The sequence below is a fragment of the Lissotriton helveticus genome, chromosome 3_1 (genome assembly GCF_964261635.1).
Source record: "Lissotriton helveticus chromosome 3_1, aLisHel1.1, whole genome shotgun sequence".
In the NCBI taxonomy this organism is placed as follows: domain Eukaryota; kingdom Metazoa; phylum Chordata; class Amphibia; order Caudata; family Salamandridae; genus Lissotriton; species Lissotriton helveticus.
In genome coordinates, this window is record NC_136061.1 from 2,119,828,372 (window position 1) to 2,119,841,932 (window position 13,561).

Here is a 13,561-nt window from a genome sequence, read left to right on the forward strand (position 1 = left end):
TTGTTCACAATATTTTCATCCACCTTAACTTTATCATGACCTTCACAAAGTTCTTTATTGTAACAGGAGGTATTCTCACTGCGACACGCTAGGCTTATGTTTTGTTTCTAATGAAGGAACTTCAGTTGTAATGACTTTTCTTGAATTTTAACATTGCTAGTTCTATTGATCATCTGGTCTCTACTGATCTCCTCTTGCGATTCCTTAAACTTACAAGAAGCAGATAATATTCTTAATAATGACACATATTGCAACAATAGTCTCACCCGCTAGCTGATCACGAGAAAATAATTTGTGCTATTCCCCCGCTATGCTCAGTCTTTTAGTGTAATTCTCCTCTAATGCTTTTGTAGCCTTGACATGTTCATCATCAGACCTTTCCTCTGCATCGGACACATTACCATGCCCACCATCCTCACCTTTTGACACTGGTAATGTTTTCACAACCATTCTCCCTTCCACACCTAAGCTGTGTTTTAACATGGCTAATTTCCTTTTCACCACAAATACATCTCCCTCTTTTGCTTCTAAATATTTCTCGAAGTACTCTTTCCAATCCTACCATGCCACCACAGGTGAGTGTCCCGGTTCCTTCGAAAACATGGGAGATGCATTTATTGTTTGCATAGCCATATTGATAAATTAATTCAGTCACCCAAATTGTAACTAAACCAACACTCACTCAAAAACAAAAAGAAGTGTTTCCTTGAAACAAATAAAAAGTAGTCGCCGTTGAATATCTCTGCCTAGTGCCCAGATCCCTCTTTCACTGGCAGCTTCCTTATTCCTTCCTCTTTTCTCTAAAGATAATATAGATCTGCACAATGTGAAATTTCCCATCATTTACTTTCTTGGATGACACAATGTTTTGATGACTTGATGGTCTGTTAATTTCTGTAATTCTTCCTCCATGTGTGTTTTTTCCTGACTGGTGGTGCTGGGCTTAATTTATGTATCAAAAAAGCCACTTCCTCTTTAAGCCTTAGTCTTTGTTGGAAATGCAGCATAAATGTCCATATTATAAATAGAATCCAACACTTTGAGCTCCTCCACCAATTTTTTTCACAGATTCTTCCCTTAAACCTCACTTGCCTATAGGAGAGAACAAGAATGCTGAAGTCAGAGAGCAATCGCCATGTCCTATTTTCCTCCACTTCTCCATGATTCTGCCCCTTCTATTTAGTACTTTCTTCAATGCCTACCCTCTCCTTACTAATCTGGATTTCCCCATATTGATTCACATTGATATAACCCCTCCTCTAAAAACAAAATGTGACTTTCTATTGGTTCTCTGTCCAGAGGGGTCTCCTGTTGTCCCCCATTCAAAAACAGGCTCCTACCTTCTTTCCTCTGGTAATTTGGTAATCGAACAGCCCACACTGCCCTTCCGTTCCTAACTGATATTTTAATGGAAATACAGATTGTACTTTCTGATACCCTCATCTCCTGGTTCTTTTTAGATTTTAAAAAGCTGTGGAGAACAGCTAAACCCTGGTGCAGTCCTCGCTTCATTAAGCTGTGATACAATTGTTCCTAACTGATCTTATTGGGATTGTTGCAACAGAATAAATCCATCCACCTCTGTGCCAATCCGCTCACTCTGACCCCAGAGTGTACCCTATCATTGAAGGGTCCATTAGCAACCATAGCAATTGTTGCCAAAACTTGAAATAAAAAGGGACTACTTTATGCCAAGCCCATTGGGCCCATACGTGTTTCCTTAATAACCAAGCAGAGCAAACTCCGTCCTACTTAATTACTTGTCATTCAAAAGCGTATCCATTCTTGGTAATACTGTAGTCAGTATTATGTTCTTTTGACATTTAAATTTAAGCTCAAGTGATACACTGACCCAGAGTTTACCAGGTACTCTGCGAACGATAAGTCTTTTCTAATGACTGCATGTTTCAGTTGTGATGGATCTCTGCTATTTTCCACACAGCATTTTAAAGCCTAAGCTAAGAGATCCTCCCGAAAAATCCAATCTCATTTTTCAAGAACCTTGAGAGGCCCTTGTGTAGGACTACACTAAGGATTTCAATTATCATATTTTGTGAAACAGTTAAAAAAAGCAAATTTGCATTTGTACAAAATGGAAATACTTTAATTGGTGTTTGTTTTCTCTGCAGCAGGTTTCCACGATGGTGAAGGTGACAATTATGGAGAAGGTATGTAAAGGTTTATCAATATTACAGATTGGAAATGTGTCAACGCTTTGATTAATTAGGAGGGTCAATATGCAAGATCAGAACTGACTGAGTCTTTGTAAGGCCCCTTGTGAGTCTTTGTAAGACTAGTCCAAGGCTAATAAACACGTGTGAGGCGAGGATTCCAGGTTAAAACCTTAAGAGTTTACTAAAAAAAATATCTGTACAGAAAGTAACAAGCATTGGCAAAGTAGGTTTCTCCTATGCAAGAGCTATTGGCTTTGCCATTATGTTTTAGCAATGTTGTATACCAGAGTGGCTGCTGTTCAGCATGGCTAAAGGTTAGTGGGGTAATGGAGTGTGAAGTGTCGTAAAGTGGAGTAGAGTGGCGTACAATAGAGTGGAGTGGAGAGCAGTGTCATAGAGTAGCGTAGTGTTGTGGAGTGTCATGGAGGGAGTAGAGTATTGTAGAGTGGAAGGGCATAGAGTTGAGTGACATAGAGCAGAGTACAGTGTCAGAGTTTCACAATTTCTGAAGTACACGCCAATTATTAAATAAATGATAATACAATAATATAAGAAGAAAGATGGATTTCTGAGTTCCTGGGCTTGTCCAGTCTTTTTATTATGTTCACTTTTTAAAAGTCTTCCACGCCCTTACGCCAACGCGTTTCGTCGTATATGGGTGTGACCCCACGACTTCCTCAGGGCTGGAAGTAACATACAAGATCACATTGTAGTAATACTGATTCAAATCCATCAATAATTAATATTTGCCCAAAAACCACCTTAGTGGACAAGAGGACTAGTCAAAATATAAAACATTGTGACATTAGAATCATGCCGACAGTAAATAATCTCAATGAAGCAATACATATACATGTATATGCTGATACATTATTCATTATATTGCACAATGATTCTTCTATAGTTAGATTCACTTCCACTATAGGGCTATTAAGGTACATGGCTGAGTTCTTTTTGGATATGATGCAATATGTTGAATTTTAGGACAATATTTACCTGGATGTTTTAAATATATGTCATAATGAATAATGTATCAGCATATGCAGTGAATGTATTGCTTCATTGAGATTATTTACAGTCAGCATGATTCTAATGTTAAAATGTTTTATATTTTGACTAGAGTAGAGTGATGTAGAGTATAGTGGCTTAAAGTGCAGTGGTGCAAAGTAGCTGGTGTAGGGTGTATTGGTTTTTAGTAAAGTGACGTAGAGTCGAGGGGCGTAGCATAGAGTGCAGTGGCGTAGGGTGGCGTGCTACAAAGTGGAGTAGAGTGGCATAGAGTGCAGTGGTGTAGAGTAGATTGTTTCAAAGAGAGAAGTGCCATAGAGTGGTGTAGTGCAGGGTAGAGTGGAGTGATATAGAGTAGTGGAGTAGAGTGCATTGGCGTATAGTGAAGTGTTGCAAGTGGAGTGGCGTAAAGTGAAGTGGCCCAAAGTGGAGTGGCTTAGGCTAGAGTAGTATAGAGGGCAGTGGTGCATAGTAGTAAAGTGCACTGACAGAGTACAGTAAAGAGGAGTGGAGTGCATTGGTGTAGAGTGCAGTAGAGTGGCGTATTGGTGCAAAGTAGAGTGCAGTGACATTGAGTAAAGTGGCATTGAGAAAAGTGGCATCGAGTTCAGTGGCTTCAGTGGCAGAAAGTGCAGTGCTGCAGAGTAGTATGCCGTAGAGTGCAGTGGTGTAGGGTAAAGTGGCGTGGAGTTCAATTTTGTAGGGTAGAGCGGCACAAAGAACAGTGGCACAGAGTATAGTGGCGTACAGTGCAGTGGTACTGAGTAGATTGGCATGTAGTGCAGTGGTGCAGAGTAGATTGGCATGTAGTGCAGTGATGTAGAGTGTATTGGGTGTAAGTAAAGTGGTGTAGTGCACATTAGTATAGAGTGATGCAGTGTAGACTAGAGTTGTGCAGAGTGAAGCGACGCAGAGTGGAATACAGTGGTGGAGACTGTAGTGCCATAGAGTAGAGTGTTTAAGAGTAGAGTCAAGTGGCATAGTGTGCAGTGGTGTACAGTGTCATGGAGTACAGTGATGCAGAGTAGGTTACAGTAGCGTATAGTGGATTGGTGTAGAGTTCAGTGGCGTAGAGTTCAGTGGTCTGGAGTAGAGTGGGTCTGGTGGCTTAGTGGACTAATGTGTCCACTGTAGGGGCCTCTGTTTGACTTCATGGTCACAGGTTCAAATCCCAGCTGGTCCACTCCACCTATTCAGCGCCAAGATACCCTAGGGTGAACGTGCACTTTAAAAATATACATGTTATGTTATAAAGTTGAGTGAAAATAATTTTTTTAACAAGTTTAAGTCTTCATTAGTTCAGCAAAGAGACAGAAAAGAGCTCAATTTGTAGAGATACTGGTTTCTCACTTCGGAGTGGAGAAGGAACAGTAACCAAGGAGATCTCTGACTGGCTCAGAAGCCTCTAGATAAAAAAACAACCCTATTTGCGGGGGAGATCTTTCTCGGCCCAGTTGGTATCACTCCTCAAAAGGTTGTTATTTAGGGCTCAAATGAAGAGTGCGTTGGTGCAGAGTATACTGTCGTACATTGCAGCGGTGCAGAGTAAAGTGCAGTGGTGTATTGTAGAGTGGTGTGGGGTGTATTGGCATAGAGTGGAGTGGCGCAGAGTAGAGTGGTGTAGAATACAGTGATGAAGTGTAGAATAGGGTGGCGTTGAGTACACTGACAGAATACAACATCGTAGAGTGTAGTGGTGCAGAATAGATTGGCGCAGAGTGCATTGGTTTTGAGTAAAGTTGTGTAGAGTGCATTGGCATAGAGTGCAGGGACATAGAGTACATTGGCATAGAGTTCAGTGGTGTGGAGTGGAGTGGCTCTGAGTGCAGTGGTGTATAGTAGGCTATTTCAGAGTGAATGCAGTGGTGCAGAGTAGATTAGGGTGGTGTATAGGGGATTGGCATAAACTGGTGTACAGTGGAGTGGTATAGATTAGAGTGCATTAGTGTAGAGTGAAGTGGCATAGAGTGCAGTGTTGCAGAGTACAATGACATAGAGTAAAGTGGAGTGGCGTGGAGCGGTGTAGAGTGCAGTGGTACACAGTAAAGTAGTGTGGGGTAGAGTTAATCGGCATAGAGTAGAGTGGTGTTGTGGAGAGTTGAGAGGCGTAGAGCGAAGTGGTACAGATAAGAGTGCAATGACGTAGTATGGAGTGAAGTGGTGTAGAGTGCCGTGGCGTGGAGTGGTGCAGAATAGAGTACAGTGCAGTAATTTGGAGAATGCATGGTATGATACCGTACTGCCATTACAGACAACACATCTTCCATTGAAATGAACATTACACTTGCACCAACAGGCAGTTTTACTGATAAAAGTGTACAACAAAAAAACATCGTACAGCTTTCCTCAAGCAGACCCTAATAGCAAGGATGATTGTCACATATATCCTCTCACTTTGAAGTCGGAGAAAGAAAAATAGACACCAAGCTCCCTGGAAGACACAGACTGACATTTGACCTCCGTGTTTGAATGCACAGCAAATGTGACAAAATAACAACAAGATTTAAAAACCTGTTTACAGAAAGCGGGTTCCTGTAAGACTATAGTAAACAAGGGCAACGGGAAGGATACACTTGAGCAGGAAAGCCTAAAGCAAATAAAGCCATCAAATAAAAAGCCAGAAAATATGAGTTACAAACCACAAAGCGAATGCCTTTGTCAGTCAACTTTCTGAATGTTCCCAAGATGTCTTTAGCAAACCTAAAAAGTAATTAGTTAGTCATTTTGAGGACTAACACAAGGTCATTCTCTGAAAAAAATCCCTAGGAAAGACAAAGTAGTAAATCAATAAACAGGCTAGTGCAGTGTGTCTGCAAAAACACAAGCCAAAAGATTGAATAAAATAGACTGACATAGAGTCAGCTAAGTCAGAAAGTAAAAGAAAGTTTGGCTCACCTCCAAAATAACAATGCTTTTATAAGGTTTCAGGGTACAGAAGCCACAGACACTTCATGGAATGTTATGATTTACCAGTAATGTTCCTAATATGTAAACCAATCATTATTCTGATAAACCAGATATAAACAAGATATTCCAAGACACCGACTTCCTAATACATTCTATCAAATAGGCTATGCATAGCTAATTCAAGAAATGTTCGTTTATTCAGCTAATTCATGACATTCACGGTATCTTGGCAGGAAGCCATGGAAAGTTATATATTGAAAAACCATCTTGTGCATTGCTTCTGGGACTAAATGGCTACAACACAGCATGCTACAATGTTCAAGCAAAGCCCAATAAAGTCATGATGTGGTACTATAGTGTTGGTGTATGTCTAACAAAAGGGGGTGGACAGACAAATTGAGAGGTATTTTTTAATTCTCCACCTTCATGGTTGTGTCCGCCACAATATTTGTTTGTTAATGGTTTACTGCAGTAGTGTCCATAAGAATGTGTGTTGACTTAACTTGTTCATCTGATCTCTGTTTTACAGTTTTTTCTTTTCCTGCCTCTCTTAATGAGGAAGGTATTCTGAATATTGCCAAGCCTTTGCCGAAGCAGCTCTGGGAAGCAAAAAAAGTAAGTGCATCATTGTTTCTTTCCAGTGCTTCATAGCCAATCAATATTACACTTACAGAGTCAACAGTTTCCCTTCATAAGCACTATGCTGTAAGGTTGTTCAATAAACTCTTTTTACTTGACAAGGGGAGGATGGTCGTGTCTGAATCACTTTCACTAAGATATGATATGATATGATTTGATATGATTTTATTTATTTAGGTGTTTTGGCTGAACTGCCTTTCGCACAAAGATTTACATTTTACATCCCATTACTAAAAACAAGGAAAGATGAAAGGAAGTAAAACGAAGGAATGGGAAGATATTCTAAAAGTGGAAAAACTAAGAAAAGTTCATGTGAAATCTTCATCAGTCTTGCTCAAGGAGAGGAGGAAGGAAAGTGATAGATCTTATTTAATTGATTTTCTTTCGGAGCGAGAACATAAAACAACATTTTATCTAGAAATGTTTGTGTTACCTATTTCTTAAAATTCATGCTTGCTAAAATGTATGGAACAGTCAGAAACCATTTCGAAGAACGATAGGGCAAACAGGAGCTACAGGCCCAAACCGTAGGTGTTGTGGCTGTTGTTCAGAAATTATTTTACCTTAAAGAAATGAAAAGACAAGAAGCATTTGTTAAAACCGGAACAATATGGTTTAATAAAACGCAGCGGCTGGGAGAATCTCGACAGAAAGCATCTGAGGAAGTCTCTTGATTTACAAAGTTTGACTGGTACTATATTCGTCTTGCGAGGTACAATAAAATAATTTCTGCATTCCTGAAAAACCATCTCAGTCTGAAATTAATACGTTTGGTCATCTGACAAGGACACCGATGGCTTTAAACCTCGGGGAGAGCTAGTGTGGGCCATTGAGTGTGTCCAGATGTTCAGCATGAGGAGCGCGTGATCACTACTTGTGGTGGCATTTCGTGTTTTGATTGTCTGTATGGGTCTATCTACATGTGGTATCTAGCTTTGTGGTTTTTGTGGGGAACACATGCCTTTGGCCAAACATGTTTTATTGGAACCAGTTGCCTCAGACCTCTTTGTGCTGCAACTATCTGTGGGGTTGATCAGGGTTTTCCCTGAGTGCACATTTGTCTTTGGATTAATGTATGTATGTGTGTATACTTGTAAAGCGCACTATCACCTTTCAGGCATCCTGCCGCTGTATACCCCTTCCTGGCTTTCCCTGTGAGATGCCCCCTACTGTGCACCCCCAAGGTGAAGCCAGGCATCCTAGCCCTTTCGGGGCCATTGTGGAGATTAAGCAAGCTATTGCCCAGAGTTGCAGAGTGGGACCCATGATTGGAGTAGGCACCGAGGCAAAAATTATCGAGTCCGTTGACATTGAGCCCAAGATCCTGCTGCGTCGGGAATTGAACCCTGGTCCCGGGCCAGACCTCTGCCTCAGGGTCTGCCGCTCTAATTGGTGAGCCACACTTCTCCAAGGGGTTAAGAGAAACCCCACCTGTGGCCTGTTATTCGATAGGCGTAGGTGTGGGTCGCAGGACCTGCATGACCACATATCTCTGACTTGGGATTGATGGAGAGGTCTACTTGGGTAAATCCGACAGCAATGATGCAAATTCACTGGAACTCCTGAAAATGATATGGCAGTCACTGGTGTAATTTTTATCAACATTGTGCGTACAGTTGTCATAGTATTCATCAATGTTGTCTTTACTGATATTGGCATAGTTATGCATTCCTTGATCATGGCGTACATCGACATTGATTTAGCTGGTAACAACATTGCCATTCGTACATGGATTATTATCATACATTGACATCGTTACTGTGGGTTTGAGCACGGTTGTTCGGGCACAGGTGACGGCATATGTTGGCATTGCATTTATTGATATTGTCGACCTGCACATATGGTATTCATTGACATAGTATTTACCCATTCCAACACTCCCCCCTCTAGTTGATTCTTCAACTACTCCATCCTCCTCATAGATAATGACCGTTATATTATTCAATAGTGTGTGTGTGTGTGTGTCTGTAGTATCTGATACTTTTATACTTTTTCCTTTGTTATACGCATACTACTTAATTTTTACAGCAGGAGACCCTCACTTGTAGGAAACTACATAACAGAAGTACAATAATGAAAACTGTCATCAGTGATGTGAATAGTTTGGACTCCCTCTGACGTTATGGCACCTGGTGAGGCATTCAGAAGTATGTTCTCTTTGTTCGGCTTGGACCTGATGAGTAAGCATGGGCGGATTTTACGAATTGGCAATCCGCGAACTTGCGTATTTACGGATTCGCAATCCGCAAAATCCGCGAACTCTCGCGAAATTTTTTTTTTTTGTGTTCGCAAGGATTTCTGCCAGTTCGTGAGGGTTCTGTACCAGTTCGCAATTGCGAACTTACTTGTCGGCTCGCAACGGCCGCGACTATGTTGTTTCTACATCTGGTTCATCATCACAGGTTCACAGCACCCCCTGGTACACCCATGCCACCCTCTGGTACACCCATGCCACCCTCTGGTACATCACTGCCACCCTCTGGTTGGTTTATCACTGTAGATTATGGGGGTGAAAAAAAGCAAGCACACCTGCCCTGCTTCAACTGACATGAATTAATTTGGGGTTGATTAATGTGTCACTGAATTTAAACTTCCAGTCTGGCTGGCACCTGCTTCCTTATCTGTAATTTGCTGAACTCTGAAGGGGCCCCTCAGGAAGCACTACAGGGAATGGTTACTAATGATAAGATTGAACTTTTGCACCTGCTGAGTGCTTTCAGTTTTGTCTGTAATTGCTTTCTGTTGCAGTGTAATTTTTTTAACAGGACCTTTGTTGTATACTTGTAGCTATTCTCTGAGCCTGCTGTGAGGGTCAGAGCAGGGTCATAGAATAGTTGCAAGTAGACAAATGAACTCTGAAGGGGCCCCTCAGGAAGCACTACAGGGAATGGTTACTAATGATAAGATTGAACTTTTGCACCTGCTGAGTGCTTTCAGTTTTGTCTGTAATTGCTTTCTGTTGCAGTGTAATTTTTTTAACAGGACCTTTGTTGTATACTTGTAGCTATTCTCTGAGCCTGCTGTGAGGGTCAGAGCAGGGTCATAGAATAGTTGCAAGTAGACAAATGAACTCTGAAGGGGCCCCTCAGGAAGCACTACAGGGAATGGTTACTAATGATAAGATTGAACTTTTGCACCTGCTGAGTGCTTTCAGTTTTGCAAAAATCCAAATATCCAGCAGCATCCACAAAAGTAATCCTTCCAGGTCAAGATCCAAATCAAAGTGACCAGCACATGAAGAAAGCACTGGGAGGAGCCTGGTGGACAGGAACAGGAAGTTGGAGACTGTGGGGCACTTCCTTCCTCCCACCCCCACCCCCCAAAATGGACTCCTTGCAAAGAAAAAGTGCATGCAAATGTCAACCTGAGGAGTTATTCTGATAAAAATCATAATTTTCAAGGTTTATGCTGCCTGCTGGTAGATTTCTTGTGCGAAATTGCAAATTTTGCAATCTCGCAATTGCGAGATTGTCGCTGCCCGCCGCATCTACGTGTTCGCAAGTATTTACTCCCGCGAAATTGTATAGTATTCTAGTTGGCAAGTGCGACCAAGCAAAAAATCCGCTTCGCACGGATTTTATGAATTTTCGGCAAGTTCGCGAGAGTTCGCGGATTGCGAATTTACCGAAAATCCGCAAAATCCGCGAGCAGAACGGATTTTCCGCCCATGTTTACTGATGAGTTGCAGCCGATGGGTGAGAGGGGCTTGGTAATGGACTGGGCCTGAGCTGACTGTGTCTGGGCTTGTGGGACCTGTGATCTTCTTCCCCGACTGGTGACATGCTGCCCTGGGGAGGTCCAGCATCCTCCTCAACCGGAGGATTAGTGTAACCCAGTACATGGATGGCTTCATTACCGAAAGCACATCCCTCCTGGTGTAAGACGGAGGAGGTGCAGATGCCTTACTTACGGGCTTGAGGATAGTCTTGTAGGCTAGGGGCCACCTCCAAGATGGTCCACAGTTTTAGTAAGGCCTCCTGCTCAGCCTTTTTATGTCTCGTATACTGGGTCTGTAAATGAATCTTCATATGCTCTCAGGTGTTCGTGTTGGATGTCTCACCCCTCCCCCCTGTTCCCCCCCCACCCCCCCTCAGGTCTGGGAAATTTGTCAGGTTTGGTATGGATGTGCCACTCGTGTCATTGTTTCTCTAAGTTTCCTAGCCTAGTAGGGAACCATGCTTGCATTTGGCTTAGTAGAGTCTCCATAATGGATTGGGGAGCTTGTTTTAAGGATTTTGCGAATTTGGATTGTCTCTAGATTCTTAAAATAATTATGAATTCTACTCTAAATTTGGGGGGAACTACCTTTCTGTGGGATTGTTTTTCCCCTGGGTGTGCATTTGTCTTTGGGTTAAGAAAGACCCCACTTGTGACCGGTTATTCGATAGGCTTGGGTGTGGCTTCACAGCAGCTTGACCCGGGCTTGAAACTACCCACCGCCCCAATGATGCAGAGTGTCGGTCACCCCAAACATTAACTTTTTCTCTGGTGGTATGGTCAAGGCAGTGAAGAGTGTGCTGTGCGTAGTTCCTTATTTGTCCAATGATGTCCTCAAATGCATGTCTGACCTATATCCTTTCATCTCTTTTTGATTGGGTTCTCTCCCTTACTGTCTCTATCTCGATATATCACAAGCCTCCGTTCATTTTCACGATGGGGCTCTGTTGGAGAGTCTACCCTCTGGACCCCTACCGAGGGGATCGCTGTGAGTCTGCGCCACCATGGCAATTATTGTTTCTTCTCTCTCCCTGCATCAGACGTTGACTGGTCTCCAGCCCTCCAACCATTCCCTCGACTATGAGGACGTTCTGACGTGCCAGGTCTTTCTTTCCGCGATTACTGAGTTTAGCTGGGAATAGCATCATGTATTTGAGTACTTTCTTTTGCAGATCCATCCTTACCCCGTTTCAAAGCTTCAGAACACACTGGTTTTGACAGGCAGACAGATGGCTGGTGCTGCAGGCAATGGGTAAGTGCTCTTGGTTGATGGTCCCCTCTCCCAGATGGGAGACTAGCAGACCTTGATACCCAGTTCTAGTTCCAGCAGCAAAAAGTCTTGCCGATCCTTCATCACCTGATGAGACGGTGCTGTTCAACAAAGTATGGGGCTCATGCCATCACCCTCCTAATCCAAATCCTTATGCGTGTGTTTTAGTGTCTGTCCTTTGAAATTCGTGTTGGGTGGGGGGTGACCGATCCTTTTCACTAACATTTGTCAAATGGACAGTCTGCCACTGCAGGAATGACTTAAATTCGGAGTGACCCACAATATAGGCCATGTGAGTAATTGGGGTTCACACCTGGCTGTCATTCTACACTGAAATATGCCCCATAGAGATTTCAAGGACATTTACTTCCATTCTGTCATGATTGCCTGGTAGTGCCAACCTTAGCAGTCCCACCATCTCCCTGACAATAAGCCCAGGCCCCACTGATCTGTAACTCTTCCTTGAGTCAAAGATCCTTTGATGTGCATAAATGATGTTCTGCTCTTCTCCCTTATGTGTGTGTCTCACTTCAGCCCTCAGGAATGTCAGCACTTCTAATTTCCAGTCAGAGGGATGCAATACTCACCTCTGCAGCCTCTCATTGCCTTCCAAAATAGAATCGTTATGAGCCACGATTTACATGAGTGGGCCAGTAGGTCACACTCCAGTGGCACAGGAATACAGATCTGTACACTTTACTGAATCCACTGAACACAAAATGGGTGTGCTGCCACCTCTGTGCTTTTGTCACTTAATTCCAGGTAAGGGCAGTAGCCCTCTACCTTCACAAGGGTAGCACTTAGTGTGCCCCTCCAGGTCTAATCATACCGCATTACCGTGAGACACACATGCATGATCTGTGTTATCCCATGACCATAAGTCAGTACCAGGGATCATATACTGATGAAGCTGGAGCACTCAGGGTAGGGATGCATGAACATCAGCAGGCATGGGACTTTTCCATCCAACAGGTACTATGGAGGTCTTTTGGATCTGCAAGCTTATTTTTAGTTCTTTCTCTTTTCTGTCCCAGCTTTTGACCTAATACTGACCCATAATTCTCATTGTTGTCTTGGATAGGTCTCTAAGAAGGTAGAATACAATCTTGTCATCAGTCTTTCGGTTACTTGGTTGCAGTGTGCTTGAAATTGTTTCATCTGATTGCTGTTTATTGAGAACAAGTCAACGGGGACAACTTCTGACAGGGTGCAAGAAAATGTATCCGATGCTGCAAGACTCATTTTCTCGAGCTGAGGCATCAATGGAAAAATGCTACTTCTTGCCAGGGTGAAAAGTATTCGCTCCCTGTCGTTGTTCGATGTCTTAAGTGTAGTTAGGATGGCTGTGCTAGAATTAATAGACTAGAAAGATTGGCTGGGTTGGAGTTCTCCAATACAATACTCTTGTCCTTCAGGTGGATTTTCGCTCTTGTATTTCAGGTATAGTTTAAGGAAGGTTTTGGAATTTTATTGATTCCATTTTTATTAGTTGTTAGGGCTAAGCTTGGATTTTCAGGTGCTAGAAATAGAATCAGGCCCAAAACGATGTGGCTTATTTCTCTGAAGCCATGATGTAGTTCGATATATTTTGCAAGGAGAAGTGTTCCTTCCATGTCATATCCACAAGGAAGCGATCATTCAGTTTCAGTCTCTGCAGGGTATATTTGATGGGTAACGTTTGACATCTGTTTTGAATAGATTTAAAGCCAGTGTCCCATTCTAAAGTGTTGGTGGGGACTCCAGCCCGAAGCATCAGAAAAGACTTCCAGAATGTTCATGCTGAGGCACCTATTTTGTTTGTGTATTAGTCCAGGTCACATTATTCTTCACTGTATGCACCTTGGCT

General features: G+C 42.6%; 1 protein-coding gene across 5 annotated transcripts in view; it reads left to right on the plus strand.

Moving 5' to 3' along the window:
• The window catches only part of CRTC3 (CREB regulated transcription coactivator 3), a 1,392,170-nt gene that overhangs the window by 931,920 nt on the left and 446,689 nt on the right, over window positions 1-13,561 (plus strand). For 3 of the 5 annotated variants that reach the window (XR_013608913.1, XM_078683322.1, XM_078683324.1), the window contains 2 exons: window positions 2,133-2,168; window positions 6,619-6,704. Coding sequence is in view for 4 of the 5 variants with exons in the window: in XM_078683322.1 (XP_078539448.1) it covers window positions 2,133-2,168; window positions 6,619-6,704 (122 nt within the window). In the remaining variant the exon portion in view is untranslated. Of the gene's footprint in view, window positions 1-2,129; window positions 2,169-6,618; window positions 6,705-13,561 lie in introns of all 5 variants that reach the window. The other 2 variants (XM_078683321.1, XM_078683323.1) reach the window with 1 other exon arrangement.